General features: G+C 37.9%; 1 protein-coding gene across 2 annotated transcripts in view; it reads left to right on the top strand.

Moving 5' to 3' along the window:
- The first annotated feature begins 741 nt into the window (after window positions 1-741).
- Window positions 742-16,793, top strand: part of ALDH1A1 (aldehyde dehydrogenase 1 family member A1) — a 184,364-nt gene continuing 168,312 nt past the window's right edge. The window contains exon 1 of one of the 2 annotated variants that reach the window (XM_017949929.2): window positions 742-876. In XM_017949929.2, coding sequence (XP_017805418.1) covers window positions 757-876 — 120 coding nt within the window. In that variant the 5' untranslated portion in view covers window positions 742-756. The remainder of the gene's footprint in view (window positions 877-16,793) is intronic. The other variant, XM_017949930.2, reaches the window with a different exon arrangement.

A 16,793-nucleotide genomic window follows, 5' to 3' on the forward strand; every position in this document is an offset into this window, starting at 1 on the left:
CGGGAGGCGGAGCTTGCAGTGAGCCGAGATTGCGCCACTGCACTCCAGCCTGGGCGACAGAGCAAGACTCCGTCTCAAAAAAAAAAAAAAGAAAAGAAAAGAAAAGAAAGTAGAAAGAAAGCAGGTATAGCTCTATCGGTTTCTTCTCTAAAGCAACATTCCTCTGCCTATTATGCCCAGCAGTATCTTGCCATTTCCATCTTACCTGTCCATGGGAGTCAAGAAATGATTTTATTTCTTTAATGTGCTAAAGAATACAGCTAGTGCAAAGGGCTTGGAAAGATTGCAAGAGAATATGAAGCATCTGCATATACAGAAGGAGATAATTTTTTCAGTAAATGAGTGATGACTTTGTAATTTAAGTTTTCTCCTTCGGGTTTAGATTTCAGGAATAAAACACTGTGAGTGTAAGATTATAAAGGCCAGACCACCGATGGAGGTTTGGGGCACTCCTTCAACCACTCACAAATTGGACAGTATGTTTTGATGGAGCATGCCCTCCTTTACCAGGTATTTCAGGTTATGAGGAGAGGCTGCAAGCTGTGAATCAGCATAACTAATCAAGACAGAATTTGTGTTTTGTACTTCATGGATCTTTTTTCCATTCATGTCCGCTTCAAGAAGGCAGCCAGCTCCTTCATGCTTTTAACCTCACAGGAGGTTTGTGCTGTAGGACAGAAAGGCTAATTATCCAGCAGATGATCTGCCTTCCTGGCACTCCTTGAGGGAATTATGCCAGATAGGGGAAAGGGAGACATGTGCCTTGTGGAAAAGAGAAGGTGGGAGGGGAGGAATGGCGCAGAAGACCAGGATGGGAAGAGAGATCTGCAGACTCCCAGGGAACCTACAGCTTGCTCCTTCACAGCATTGCAGGAGGTGAGCAGAGTTTGGGATTAGGTGGGAGGGGTGTGGCTGCCTAGTATGCCTGAGGGGCTGGAGATTAGGCTGTTTCACAGCCTTTGCAAAATTTACTGGGCTTCCAGATGACACTAAAACCCAAGGCTCTCAGATTTTAGTAGCCCTTATAAGTTCAGACAAGGCATCTCAGTGGTAACCGGATGGGTAAAAGACCCCCAAATGCTTTGGTTTTCATAAGATGGATGTGAGTGAGAGAGCACCAAAATAAATTGAGATTGAATTTTCACGGGATTTGAGCTTAAAAAAAGATCTAAACTTACTTTAAATAAATACATTTGATTTCTCAGATTTTTTACTAAGACTTATATTTATTTTAGTTCAAGTTTAGTTTCTTATTCTGAGATTTTTCCCTAAAAATGTAACTAACTGTCCATGCCAAAAAAAGGCAAATAACATTTTTGTTCCAAAGAAAATAAAAAATGCAAGAAGTGGGGAGAATTGTGTAAGAACACCTTTTTAAAATAATGTTCTTTTCTGGGTAAACATACTACTTAATAAAAAGTCAAGGAAATATCTTTATTATATAACAGGCCAATTTTTGCAAGATGAGAATTAGGGAGGGGTGGGATGCGTAGATTTTAATATCCTTGTGCCTACAAGTGTGCATGGCAACAAAAGAATAATGTTTGGGCTTTTGTGATGTGAATCAAGAGAGAGCCTCGTGGCTGAATTATCCAGTGAAATAGAGAAGTTATTGTTCACCACCTTTTATGTTAGGGTAGCAAGGAATTGACAGCCGAGACCTAACTAAAGTCATACCACAATTCTTCCGGTTCAGTGTTCTGGCCACATCTGCTGTATCTCAGTTCTTCAACAAACAAGGTGTGTGCCACCTTGTGGTTAGAAATTCTCAGCCGATAATTGTTCATCTTTTATTCTGGCTTATCTAGAGCTAAGTTCCGGACAGCAAATATTTCCGACATCTCCATTTTAAAGCAAAGTCAGGTTTTTGCCTTGAGATTTTGCCACTCCCGGCATTATGCTGGGGATCCCACCAGAGCTCTAGTCTCAAGCTTTGTTTCCTGTCCCAAGAGCTCATGACCCTCCACATTAGCAGATCCAGTACTCACTCACCCCTCTGGATTGCCCTCTTATTTTATTTTATTTATTTATTTATTTTTGTGAAAGAGTGTCATTCTATCGCCCAGGCTGGAATGCAGTGGCGCAATCTTGGCTCACTGCAACCTCCACCCCCCGGTTCAAGCGATTCTTGTGCCTCACCCTCCCAAGTAGCTGAGATTATAGGCGTGCACCACCACACCTGGCTAATAACTGTATTTTTAGTAGAGACAAGGTTTTGCCATGTTGGCCAGACTGATCTCAAACTCCTAGCCTCAAGTGATCCTTCCACCTCGGCCTCCCAAAATGCTGGGATTGCAGGCTTGAGGGACCGCACCAGGCCTAGATTGCCTTCTTATATCAAGCTTCTAGATTCCCTTACTTTTACTTTCCTACCATAATTTAAAAAATTGCTAAAGTGTGTTGAGATTTTTCAATGTGCTTTTACCAAAAAAGGTTTTTCTGAATATCAAATTAACCATCTTGACCCCATTTTCCATTTTCTGTCAAGTACATCTGAGCCAGTCTTTTGCCCACATCACCACACCAATGCTAATGTTAAAAGATAATTTTCAGAAAAAGGTGAAATCATGACCGTAATGCAGATATGAAAATGAACATGTGTTAAATAATTTTACTTACATAATATGAGGGAGCCAGGGAGATGTTATAACCGATTCAAAGGAAAAGTCAAACAGCACTAATTTATCTAGAGCACAGGAATGTTGAAATTAATTGGAAATGCAGACAAAACTAATTTTTCCACATTCATTTAGATCACTACCAAACTGGACACAGAAAGTCAATTAACATCACTACCCGACAAGTCAGAATTTGTTTATCAGTTACCTACTACTTACAAAGATTTGCAAAATAGCTCAAAGACAGTGAGCAGGAGTAGAATCTGATACCCTAAAAGAGCTGTCAGACTATGTATAGTTGCCCACTGAAACACAAAATGTTTTTCATACACTGATCTTGTCAAGGTCATTAATGACTTCTACACTGAAAAATTCAGTGTCCTTTCTTCATAATCATCTTGCTTAAGCTATTAATAGCTTTTGATATAACTAATGACTTGCTTTCTTTTTGGAAAAAAAAATTATGTGCTGTCCCCTTTGCTGATTTCTCTTTATTTTCATAAACTCTTCTCCATCTGTACTCATTGTGTAGGTGACTTCATCCAATTCCAAGTATTTAATACCAACTATATGCTTGAAATTCCTAAGATTATATCTTTAGTCCCAACATCTCCTGGATATACCTGACTAGACACTTTTTTGGCTCACATCTATTGTCAAGTTGCCATCTTAAATTTCTGTTGTCTGAAACTGGACTTTGATTTATTTTAATCTAACCCTTTTCAACACACACTCTCTCACACACACACGCAAACACCCACGCCCACAAACACACGCACACACACACCCCTGATCTTCATGCAGTTCTAGTTACTCAAGCCAAATCTGCAGAGTCATTCTGAGTATCTTCAATTTGTCCATCCAGGTTCATTCTCTTCTCTAAACCCTGATTCATGACACCAAACTAAACTGAATGCCATTTCTCAGTAAACATCTTGCAAGCGTGTAATAACGTTTTACACTTGCCTTTCTATAATCTATTCTCATATGCAAACAGAGTAAACTTTTAAAACAAATATCATATCCCGCCCTTCAGACCTTCTTGCTATTCTTTGAATATACTTAGAATATTCTTGTTTCAGGGTACTTACTTGCCTGGAAAATATGTCCCTTAGATACTCAGTTTGATTTCTCCTTCACTACAACTTCATGAATAAATGTGACCTTATTAGAGATTTTCCTGACTCTCATATGAAAGGGCATCCGTCCCCCTCTCCATGATCATTCTCTATCCCCCTTACTCTACTTCACATTACTTCACAGCACTTACCACCACTTTACATAATTTTTATATCTGTAGTGTATTTATATTTGTTTAGGGTTTATTTGATATCTTTCCTTCTCAGAATCTAAGTTCCATGAGAGCAAGAATTTTGTCTGTTTTTTCCAGTGATGTTTGTGCTGTGTATATAAACATGTCTGCATCATAGTCACGCCATACTGGTGTGGAGTGAAATGAAAGATTGAATAAATGAACTGACCAATGATGCAGAAGTTATGTTACAGCACCCTGAGTGATACATGGTCAGTCCTACTTTTATTTGAGTCCCAACCATTTTTCAACAGGAAGAAAAGAAGTTCCCTACGTATAATCACAAATATAATCAAATACTTGAAAGATGTTCTTTGGCCTCAATGTGACTTTAAAGCTGAAACACAAACAAAATCAGAGTTGAGCAATGATTTCTTAAGAAGCCAATAATGAAGAAACAAGTCAGCAGGATAAACAAAGATCTATATGGAAGAAACTTCACATCACTGTGGGTTCAAGTTATATTTTCTTTGAGTGAAAAATCACAGTTATACTATTGATAGTATAATTAACATCTTGTTTAATTCATAAAATTGCCTTGAATAAAGTAATGATTGTCTAGTGAATTTCTAAGTTCTCCATGGGAAAAGAAATATAAATATATCAAATCCATAATATGTAAATTTGATATAGAATATAAATTTGATATATTTATATTTCACAAGCAATAGAGTAAATGTTCTTCACTTTCCTTTCACACAATTACCTTATTTCATTTTTATAGTTTTGCATTTAGAGCCTTCTATACTTTTATTGTATCAGTAACTATTAAAATTCAGCTCTTTAATGAAGCAATTTCAGCTTTATCCGATACATCTCTGATAACATTGAAGCAACTCTCTTATGGTCAACTCTATACCATTAAATTATTTTTCAAAATATTCTCATGATAGTAATAGAGTGTATTGGTCCTGGTATTTTTTTCTGAAGATTACTGGCATAAGAATTATCCGGGGAAGCCAAATTGAAATTTCCATACCATCTTATTTGGTGAACAATGAGAAATAAAACCTATTTAAACCTACTTTTTTTTTTTTTTTTTGAGATGGAGTTTTGCTCTCATTGCCCAGGCTGGAGTGCAATGGCATGATCGTGGCTCACTACATTCTCTGCCTTCAGGTTCAAGTGATTCTCCTGTCTCAGCCTCCTGAGTAGCTGGAATTACAGGCATGCACCACTGCACCCAGCTAATTTTTTTTTTCTTTCTTTTTTTTAAGTAGAGATGGAGTTTCACCATGTTTGCCAGGCTGGTCTTGAACTCCTGACCTCAGGTGATCTACCCACTTCAGCTTCCCAAAGTGCTGGGATTACAAGTGTGAGCCACTGTTCCCAGCCTAAACCTATGTAAATTAAATGAACACAGGGAATATTGTAAAGGATAACTGGTAATGGTTTCAAATATGGCTTATTCTAGGAGTTCAAATAATAGCTCCAGAACCTGCCATGTCTCCACCTTTAGATTCTACTTTCCTTCATGTTGAGTGAGTCTCAGACTCCTTAAGACAAGATGTTTGCCAAAATCTCTGTTCCAGGGATAAAGAATGTCTACGTCTCTTTCCAGCAGCTCTTGAAAAGCCTTAGAATTAACTTTGTATACCTTAAGCAAATCAGTAACTTTTTCTCTGTCAATAGCAAGGTTGAAGCAAAAGAAAAAAAAAGAAAGATTCATCTATAATAGGGACTAAACATGAAAATTCTTAGACTTAAATATAGCAAGAGTAGCATGAGATTTATATAAAAGTTAATTTATAAAATCCAAATGAAATACATAAAATATTCCTAATGATATGACTATTATAGAAATGTCATTACTTCTAAAATTAATATAGAAAGGTTATGCAACTTAAATTACAATCTTGATAAGCTTTTCTGTTGAACAATATAAAGTGATTCTAGAATGTATGTGGAAAAATATATCTCTAGAAATAGTCAAGAAATTTATGAATACTGAATAATAATAAGAAGGCAAAGTAGGAGACTTCCAGATACTAAAATAACTGTGAAGTAACTGTAATCAAAGGTAAGTGTATAATATTAGCACAGGAATAGGTAAATATATTAGTCACATATGCCTGAGCATCCATAGAAAGATTTAGTAGTTATAGGATTTTAATCAAACTTAGTGAGAGTGTCTAATTTAATAAACGATGCTTGTATGTTTGATTATCCATGTAGAAGAAAACTGAATCCTTGCTCTAAGAAAAACATTGAAAGAAAATTTAGAAGGCTATTTGTATAAATTTGAGATGGGAAAGATATTCCCAAGTTTAACAGAAACCACAGAAACCATAAAGGAAAAGCTAGATATATTTGGCTATTTTAAAATTACATATTTCTGCAAGGCAAAAGATAGCAGAAACAAAATGAAGAAACAAATTTAAAGATATTTAAAGTGTTAAAAATTAAATTAAGTGTAGAAAAGGTTTATTTTTCTAGGGCACTAGTTATTAAAGGATCATTACATGTGAATTCCTTCTGTAGAATTCATAGGATTATCAAACTGTAAAAGCAACAGAAAGAGAAATTACAAATTTTATCAATAAAACTATTTTACAGTTAACACTTAAGCTTTTATTGTCCAGAAATACCTTTCTAATGAAATGGTATTTCTAGAAAAGCATGAAAAATCACTCCAATTCTTTATTTTAAAACTAAGTAAATAAGAAGCAGAATGGTTCTCATTCGAAAAGATACAGAATAAAACAGAGCAAAAGAAACACAAAGGCGATGAAAAATCATTAATAAGAACTCAAAAATGTCCCTTTCAAACAAAAGTTGAAAGGGTCAACAGACTTGCACTTTTGACCAAGAAGGAATTTTAGAAATGTGAGTCAATAGAAAAAAAATCCTGTTTTTCAGTCCAATCATGGCAATGAAAAATAGGATTCTCAAAAACATAAAAGACGCATACCACGATAAACATAAGTTATTACTCTTAGATGACTCTTAAATGATGAACAAAATGTAGACATTGTGATCATGGAAATGTATTTCAGATGTAGAGTTTGATCTGATTAATGGAGAAAATCCCACAGCATCTCTACTGAAAGAAACTATAAAAAGGAAGTACTGGTAAAACAGCTTTCTCGGGGGCCATGGTAACCGTGAGCTAATATCATTTGTATTTGGTAGGAGGTGGGGAAGAATGGGAGATCATTAACTTTTGAAGGACTTCAGTGGATGAATGCACTCAATCTGTCCCAGATGCATTTCATTAAGAAAGAATAAACTAGCTAACATTGCCAAAATTAAGTTCACTTAAGGTAGCAGGTCAGGGATGTTTTTCATGATCTGTGTCTTTAATAAGGAAATGTTTTCCATCAAAGTGGCTCAAATGGGAAAGACAGAAAATATCAAACGTTGAAGAAGGTGTGGAACAACCAGAAAGCTGTTTTATGGCACTGGTAGGAGTGTAAATTGGTACAACAACACTGAAAAACTAGCTGGCAGTTCAAAAATTAAACAAATGAGTGTTCGTGACTCAGTGGTTCCAGCCTTAGGTTTATATGGTCAACAGAAATGTGTACCAAAGAATGTTCACCAAAGAATGTGCACAAGAATGCCTAAGCAACGCTATTCATAATAGAACCAAACTAGAAACTGTCCAAGTGATTACTAGTAGCAGAACAAACTCATAAATTGCTTTATTCACCTAATGGGACACTACAACAATGAGAAGAAATGAAGTGCAACTATGCAACAAAACAGGTCTTGCAAACACAACATGGATGAATCTTCAAATGCAGTGTGGCACAAAGAAGTCAGGCACAAAGAGCATGTGTTGTTTACTTCCCTTTATATACAATCAAAAAACAAGCTAAACTATGGGCATTGAAGTTCAGGATAATGGCTGTCTTTGGAGCACAGAAACCAGAGACTGTAAGGGGAATCAGAGGCCAGAGGGTTCTGGGCTGCTGATAGTTCTCAGTTTGTAAAAATTCATCAAGCTATATAGTTATGTTTTGTATGCTCTTCTGTATGTATGTTATTTTTTAATAAAGATTCCCAACACAGTTTTATGTGTGTAGTACAGAGCTGGAAGCAATAAGTAGGAGAAGTGAGCAAGTTAATTTTCCTTAAATAGAGGGAATCATTTATAAAAATTTATAACTAAAATGCAAACAGCAACTTTCTCTTTATAGGATAACGGACTTCATATATATGTTGTCCAATAGCCTGGAAAAAACAACATCTTTGGTTCTTATCTCAAAGCCAAAGGCTAATATTACACCTGCTTCAAATAATAGTTTTCATACACTCGATTCTATTATGTAAAATAAGAATATTGCTGTATTAGTCTGTTTGCATTGCTATAAAGGAATATCTAAGACTGGGTAATTTGTAAATAAAAGAGATTTAATTGGCTCACAGTTCTGCAGGGTGTACAGAAAGCATGGCATCTGCCTCTGCTCCTGGTGAGGGTTTCAGGAAGCTTACAATCATGGCGGACGGCAAAAGGGAAGCTGGTACATCACATGGTGAGAGAGAGCAAGAGAGAGCAAGGAGGAGGTGGCAAGCTCCTCTATTTTTTTTTTATTTTTTAATGTGTATTTTTATTTATTTATTATTATTATTTATTTTTCATTTATTTATTTTCTATCTCAACAGGTTTTTGGGGGACAGGTGGTGTTTGGTTACATGAATAAGTTCTTTAGTGGTGATTTCTGACATTTTGGTGCACTCATCACCTAAGCAATGTACACTGTACCCCACATGTAGTCTGTTATCCCTAACCACCCCCAACTTTTTCCCCTGAGTCCCCAAAGTCCAATGTATCATTCTTATGCCTTTGCTTCCTCATAGCTTAGCTCCCACAGATGAGTGAGAACATATGATATTTGATTTTCCATTTTTAAGTTACTTCGTTTAGATTAATAGCCTCCAATTCCATCCAGGTTGCTGCAAATGTCATTATTTCATTCCTTTCTATGGCTGAGTATTATTCTATGGGGTGGGTGTGTGTGTGTGTGTGTGTGTGTGTGTGTGTATCACATTTTTTTATCCACTCATTGATTGATTGGCATTTGTGCTAGTTCCATGTTTTTGCAATTGCAAATTGTGCTGCTATAAACATGTGTGTGCAATATCTTTTTCGTATCATTACTTCCTTCCCTCTGGGTAGATACTCAGTCATAGAATTGCTGGATCAAATGGTAGATCTACCTTTAGTTTTTAAGGAATCTCCACACTGTTTTCCAAGATGGTTGTACTAGTTTACATTCCCACCAACACTATAAAAGTGTTCCCTTTTCACTGCATCCCCACTAACAGCTATCTTTTTTTTATTCTTTAATTATGGCCATTCTTGGAGGAGTGAAGTGGTATTACATTGTGGTTTTGATTTGCGTTTCCCTGGTGATCAGTGATGTTGAGCACTTTTCCATATGCTTGTTGGTCATTTGTATATCTTCTTTTGAAGATGGTCTATTCATGTTTTAGTCCACTTTTTGATGGGATTGTTTGTTTTTTCTTACTGATTGGTTTGAGTTCTTTGTAGATTCTGGATATTAGTCCTTTGTCAGGGGTATAGATTGCAAAGATTTTCTCCCACTCTGTGGGTTGTCTGTTAACTCTGCTGATTATTTCTTTTGCTGTGCAGAGCTTTTTAGTTTAATTAACTCCCATCTATTTACTTTTGTTTTAGTTGCATTTGCTTTTGGGTTTTTGGTCATGAAGTCTGCCTAAGCCAATGTCCAGAAGGGTTTTTCCCACCTCATCTTCCAGAATCATTATGACTTCATGTCTTAGATTTAAGTCTTTGATCCATTTTGAGTTGATTTTTGTATAGAGTGAGAAATGAGTATCCAATTTCATTCTTCTATATGTGGGTTGCCAATTATCCCAGCACCATTTGTTGAATAGGGTGTCCATTTCCCACTTTATTATTTGTTTGCTTTATTGAAGTTCAGCTGGCTGTAAGTATTTGGGTTTACTTCTGGGTTCTCTATTCTATTGTATTGGTCTGTGTGCGTATTTTTATGCCAATACTATGCTATTTGGTGACTAAGGCCTTATGGTATAGTTTGAAGTCGGGTAATGTGATGTCTCCAGATTTGTTCTTTTTGCTTAGTCTTGCTTTGGCTATGTGTGCTCTTTTTTGGTTCCATATGATTTTACCATGTTTTTTTCTAGTTCTGTGAGGAATGATAGTGATATTTTGATAGGGATTGCACTGAATTTGTAGATTGCTTTTGGCAGTATGGACATTTTTACAATATTGATTCTACCCGTCTGTGAGCATGAGGTGTGTTTCCATTTGTTTGTCTTGTCTATGATTTCTTTCAGTAGTGTTTCGTGGTTTTCCTTGTAGATGTCTTGCACATTGTTGGTTGGGTATATTCCTAAGTATTTTAATTTTGTGCAGCTATTGCAAAAGGGGTTGAGTTCTTGATTTGATTCTCAACTTGGTTGCTGTTGGTGTATAGCAGAGCTACTGATTTGTGTACATTAATTTTGTATCCTGAAACTTTGCTGAGTTCATTTACCAGTTCTAGGAGCTTTTCGGATAAGTCGTTAGGGTTTTATAGGTATATGATCATATAATCAGCAAAGAGCAACAGTTTGACTTCTCTTCATCAACTTGGATGCCCTTTTTTTCTTTCTCTTGTCTGATTGCTCTGGCTAGGACCTCCAGTACTACGTCAAATAGAAGTGGTGAAAATGGACATCCTTGTCTTGTTCCAGTTCTCAGGGGGAATGCTTTCAACATTTCCCCATTCAGTATAATGTTGGTTGTGGGTTTGTCATAGATGGCTTTTATGACCTTAATATATGCCAGCTTTGCTGACGGTTTTAGTCATAAAGGGATGCTGGATTTTGTCAAATGATTGTTTACATCTATTGAGATGATTGTGTGATTTTTGTTCTTAATTCTGTTTGTGTGGTGTATCTCATTTATTGATTTACCTGTGTTAAATTTTCCCTGCATCCCTGGTATGAAACCCATTTGATCATGGTGGATTATCTTTTTGATATGTTGTTGGATTTGGTTTGCTAGGATTTTGTTGAGGATTTTTGCAGCCATGATAATCATGGATATTGGTCTATAGTTTTCTTATTTTGTTATGTCCTTATTTTGTTATGTCCTTTCCTGGTTTTGGTATTAGGATGATACTGATATTAGGATTATAGAATGATTTAGGAAGGATTCCCTTTTTCTCTATCTTTTGGAATAGTGTCAATAGGATTTATGCCAATTCCTCTTTGAATGTCTGACAGAATTCAGCTGTGAATCCATCTGGTCCTGGACATCTTTTGTTGGCAATTTTTTTATTACCATTTCAATCTTGCTGTTTGTTATTGGTCTGCTCAGAGATTCTATATATTCCTGGCTTAATCTAGGAGGGTTGTATATTTCCAGGAATTTATTCATCTCCTCTAAGTTTTCTAGTTTATGCGCATAAAGGTGTTCATGGTAGTCTTGAATAATCTTTTGTATTTCTGTGGTATTAGCTGTAATGTCTCCCATTTCCTTTCTAATTGAGCTTATTTGGATTATCGCTCTTCTTGGTTAATCTTGCTAATGGTAAATCAATTTTATTTATCTTTTCAAAGAACCAGCTTTTTGTTTTGTTTATCTTTTGTATTTTATTTTGTTATTGTTTCAATTTGATTTAGTCCTGCTCTGATCTTTCTTGTTTCTTTTCTTCTTCTGGGTTTGGGTTTGGATTGTTCTTTCTCCAGTTCTGTGAGGTGTGACCTTAGATTGTCTATTTGTCCTTTTTCAGACTTCCTGATGTAGGCATTTAATGCTATGAACTTTCCTGTTAACACCACTTTTGCTGTATCGCAGAGGTTTTGATAGGTGGTGTCACTACCATCGTTCAGTTCAAACAATCTTTTAATTTCCATCTTGATTTTGTTGTTGATCCAACAATCATTTAGGAGCAGGTTATTTAATTTCCATATACTTGCATGGTATTGAGGATTCCTTTTGGAATTGATTTCCAATTTTATTTTACTATGATCTAAGAGAATACTTGATATAATTTTGATCTTCTTAAATTTACTGAGACTGGTTTTGTGGCCTATCATATGGTCTACCTTACAGAATGTTCCATGTGCTGATGAATAGAATGTATATTCTGGGGTAGTTGGGTAGAATGTTCTATAAGTATCTGTTAAGTCCATTTGTTCTAGGGTGTAGTTTAATTCCATTGTTTCTTTGTTGACTTTCTATCTTAATGACCTGTCTAGTGCTGTCAGGGGAGTATTGAAGTCCCCCACTATTATTGTGTTGCCATCTATCTCATCTCTTAGGTCTAGTAGTAATTATTGTATAAATTTGAGAGCTCCAGTATTAGGTGCATATATATTTAGAATTGTGATATTCTTCTGTTGGACTAGTCCTTTTATTATTATATAATGTCCCTCTTTGTCTTTTTAACCGTTGTTGCTTTAAAGTTTGTTTTGTCTGATATAAGAATAGCTACTCCTGCTCACTTTTGGTGTCCATTTGCATGGACTATCTCTTTCCACCCCTTTACCTTAAGTTTATGTGAGTCCTTATGTTGTAGGTGAGTCTTCTGAAGACAGCAGAAACTTGATTGGTGAATTCTTATCCATTCTGCAGTTCTGTATCTTTTAAGTGGAGCATTTAGGCCATTTACATTCAGTGTTGGTATTGAGATGTGAAGTACTATTCTATTCATCATATTATTTGCTGCCTGAATACCTTGGTTTTTTTCACTGCATTATTGTTATATAGGTCCTATGAGATGTATGCCTTGAGGAGGTTCTATTTTGATGTATTTTGAGGATTTGTTTCAAGATTTAGAGCTCCTTTTAGCAGTTCTTGTAGTGGCACATTCTCTCAGTATTTGTTTTTCTAGAAAAAACTGTATCTTTCCTTCATTTACGAAGTTTAGTTTCACTGGATACAAAATTCTTGACTGATAATTGTTTTGTTTAAGGAGGCTAAAAATAGGACCACTATCCCTTCTAGCTTTTAGGGTTTCTGCTGAGAAATCTGCTGTTAATCTGACAGATTTTTCTTTATAGGTTACCTGATACTTTCGCCTCACAGCTCTTAAGATTCTTTCCTTTCTCTTGACTTTAGATAGCCTGATGACTATGTGCCTAAGCAATGATCTTTTTGTGATTAATTTCCCAGGTGTTCTTGGAGCTTCTTATATTTGGATGTTTAGATCTCTAGCAAGGCTGGGGAAGTTTTCTTTGGTTATCCTCTCAAATGTGTTTTCCAAACTTTTAGATATCTCATCTTCCTCAGGAATACAAATTATTCTTAGGTTTGGGATATTTAACACAGTCCTAAAATTCCTGGAGGCTTTGTTCATTATTTAATATTCTTTTTTCTTTGTCTTTGATGGATTGGGTTAATTCAAAAGCCTTATGTTCGAGCTCTGAGATTCTTTCTTCTGCTTGTTTGATTCTACTTCTGAGGCTTTTCCAGTGCATTTTGCATTTCTCTAAGTGCCTCCTTGACCAGAAGTTGTGGTTGTTTTTATTTATACTCTCTATTTCAGTGAAGACTTTTCCTTTCATATCCTGTATCATGCTGTTTATTTCTTTAAGTTCGACGTCACCTTTCTCTGGTGCCTCCTTGATTCTTCCTCTGGCAATTCAGAGATTTCATCTTGGTTGGGATCCATTGCTGGTGAGCTGGTATGATCTTTTGGGAGTATCAAAGAACCTTGTTTTTCATATTACCAGAATTGTTTTTCTGGTTCCTTCTCATAGTCTGGGATAGACTATGTCAGAGGGAAGATCTGGGATTCAAGGACTGCTGTTCAGTTTCTTTTGTCCCACAGGATGCTCCCTCTACGTGGTGTTCTCCCCCTTCCCCAAGGGATGTGGCTTCCTAGGAGCCAAACTACAGTGATTGTTTTTGCTCTTCTGGTTCTAGTCACTCAGTTGAGCTACTGGGCTCCAGGCTGTTACTGGAGAGTATCTGCAAATAGTCCTGTGATGTGATCTGTCTTCAGGTCTTGCAGCCCTGGATACCAGTGCCTGCTCTGGTAGAGGTAGCAGGGGAGTGAAGTGGACTCTCTGAGTTTGTGTTGTGTTTTTGTTTAGTGCACTGATTTTGTGTTGGTTGGCCTCCAGCCAGGAGGTGGCGCTTTCAAGAGTGTATCAGCTGTGGTCCTATAGGGAGGATGCAGACCTTCCCTAGGGACACCTGGTTGAGTATTCAGTTTTCTCAGGCAGTGGGCAGAGCCATAGAGCTCCAGATTATGACTTTTGTCTTCAGCTACCAGGATCTCTAGAGAAAGACTACCAGGTAGGGGAAGAAATAGGCATGTCTGAGCTCAGCCTTTCCTTGGGCAGGGCTTGCTGTGGCTGCCGTGGGGAATGGGGGTGTGGTTCCCAGGCCAATGGAGTTATATTCTCATGGGAATTATGGCTGCCTTTGCTGAGTCATATAGGTCACGGGGGAAGTCGGAAAAAGCCAGTAGTCACAGGCCTCACTCTGTTCCCACACCACCCACAGTCTTAAAGGCCAGTCTCACTCCTACTGTGCCCCCCAACAGCACTGAGTCTATTTTCAGGCAGCCAGTTACCAGGGCTGAGAACTTGCTCCAGACCACCAGCCTCGCTGTTGAGAAAGCAAGCCGATTCACAGTTTTTCAGTGTCTCATGCAGCCTCCAGCAGTGATCCAGTTCCTTCAAAAGGTCTGTGGTTTCTCTCAGCTTTGCTGGTATGTTCCTGCAGTAGTTTTTGGAGCAAGTCTGTGATATGAATCTCCACACACTGGTGTGTCCGTCTGAGAAGGAGCTGCAAGCTAGCCCTGCTCCTATCCACCATCTTAATCCCCTCTCTTGCAAGCTCCTTTCAACAACCAGCTCTCATCATCACCAAGGGAATGGCACCAAGCCATTCATGAGAGATGTGCTCCCATGACCCAAACACCTCCCACCAGGCTCCACCTCCAGCATTGAGAATGACATTTCAACATGAGATTGCGAGGAAACACACATTCAAACCATATCAATTGTTAAATCAAGAGATACCATCTTCTAAATCATTTCACTGCCCATGGCAATTTTACCCTTGGAAGCCTTTACAAGCAATATTATTCTATGACCCACAAAGGCCTATTGAAGTAGATTGCCAATCAATACATATTTTAAATGGTCATGAATTATCCAGTACATGTTCAATGACTTTACACTTAAGTCACTTAGCTAAGTACTGCTAAGACAATAGGTGACATTCTGCCTTTCACATGTGTTAAACTCTCTTCCTAATCTGCTGGATTTCTAAACTACCCTGTTTTCACCTACTCTGAGATGGCAAAAGCCTTTAGCAATGCTAAACAGATAGACAAAAGTCAAAATGCCAGGCAGAATGGTAAGAGGCACACTGAGGCCCAATGAGGACTGCAAGTATGGAATGCTAGGAAATAGTGTAAGCTAGGTGAAGTTGGCATGGAGGAGTCAAGGAATGAAGACTCTAGAAAAGTGACCATCTGTGCAAAGAGGTAAATTGGTAGAGCTATACAAATATGCTTATCAAAGAAAAACCATCTATCATGTTGAGACGGTATAATTCCCTTGACCCCCTTCGCCAGTTGGAACTGAAGTGGCTCATTTCCCTCAGGCTGCCACTGGCTACTCCTTGCGCGAAGAAGCATGCGAGCGAGGAAGTGAGGGAACCGGAGTGAATGAACTCTAGCACCAGTCAGTTGCTCCTCTCTGGAGGGGGCAGGATCTGTGTGGGCCCCACAATGGTGTCAAATCATGTTGCAACCAATGGTCTTTCAGAGCTGCAGACCGGCGACTGCCAAGTGCCAACCAGCTCAGTGGAAGGTCAGAGTGGCAGCTTCTGTCCTCTTAGCACTCAGGTTCTTGTCCGGCATCCAGGAAGAAATCAGGTCACACAAACTGAAAGGTGATAAACGCAGAAGACTTTATTGAGCGGTAGGTGGCTCTCAGTGGAAAGGGAGGCGAGAAAGGGAATGGGAAGGTGATCTTTCCCTTAAACCCAGCCATATCCGGCTGGGCCCATCTCTGAAACTGCACTGTCTGAAGCTAGCCACGTTTATCTGTTGTCTCTGACGCTTAGGTGCTTCTCTGTTCGTCACTCAGCTGCTTGTATCCTTGATACTCAACTGCTTGTGTTGCTCTGCCAGCTGAAGTATTTTATGGGCACAGGATAGGGGTGGGGCAGGCCAAAAAGGCAACATTTGGGTGGGAAAAATGGGGTTAGCTGTTTTCACTTAGGGCTGAGATTCCAGCCTTAAGGGTGGAGTTCAGCCGGGAGCCCAGCCCTACTGTACCAATGTCAAGGTCTGTTTTACAAAAAGAGGTTATTGCAAAGCAATTGTCAAATGCATACCCCATTTATATGTGTAAGGAGGGTAGGAGGAAGCTTGAATATTTATGACCAGTCTTAGAAAGAACAACTAAAATATGTGTATGTAACTGTAAGACTATATATACACATTAGGTACATGTATCTGTATATATAAATGCATATATATATAATTGTATTATCATTATTTATGTCTACTGTAAGGAGTTTTGCAACTTAGGGATAATATTTTAGTCATCTTTTTTTTTTTTTTTTTTTTGAGATGGAGTCTTGCTCTGTTGCTCAGACTGGAGTGCAGTGGCGCCATCTCGACTCACTGCAAGCTCTGCCTCCCGAATTCACACCATTCTCCTGCCTCAGCTTCCCCGCCACCACGCCCAGCTAATTTTTTATATTTTTAGTAGGGACGGGGTTTCACCGTATTAGCCAGGATGGTCTCGATCTCCTGACCGCGTGACCCACACGCCTTGGCCTCCCAAAGTGCTGGGATTACATTAGTCATCTTTTTTATGCTTGGCACCTAAAGTGCCTGGCTTAGACTAGGGGCCTGAAAACACTCATTAACACAAAATAAAAGTGTTTTGGAGGT

This window comes from Papio anubis, chromosome 13, assembly GCF_008728515.1.
Source record: "Papio anubis isolate 15944 chromosome 13, Panubis1.0, whole genome shotgun sequence".
Taxonomy (NCBI): Eukaryota; Metazoa; Chordata; class Mammalia; order Primates; family Cercopithecidae; genus Papio; species Papio anubis.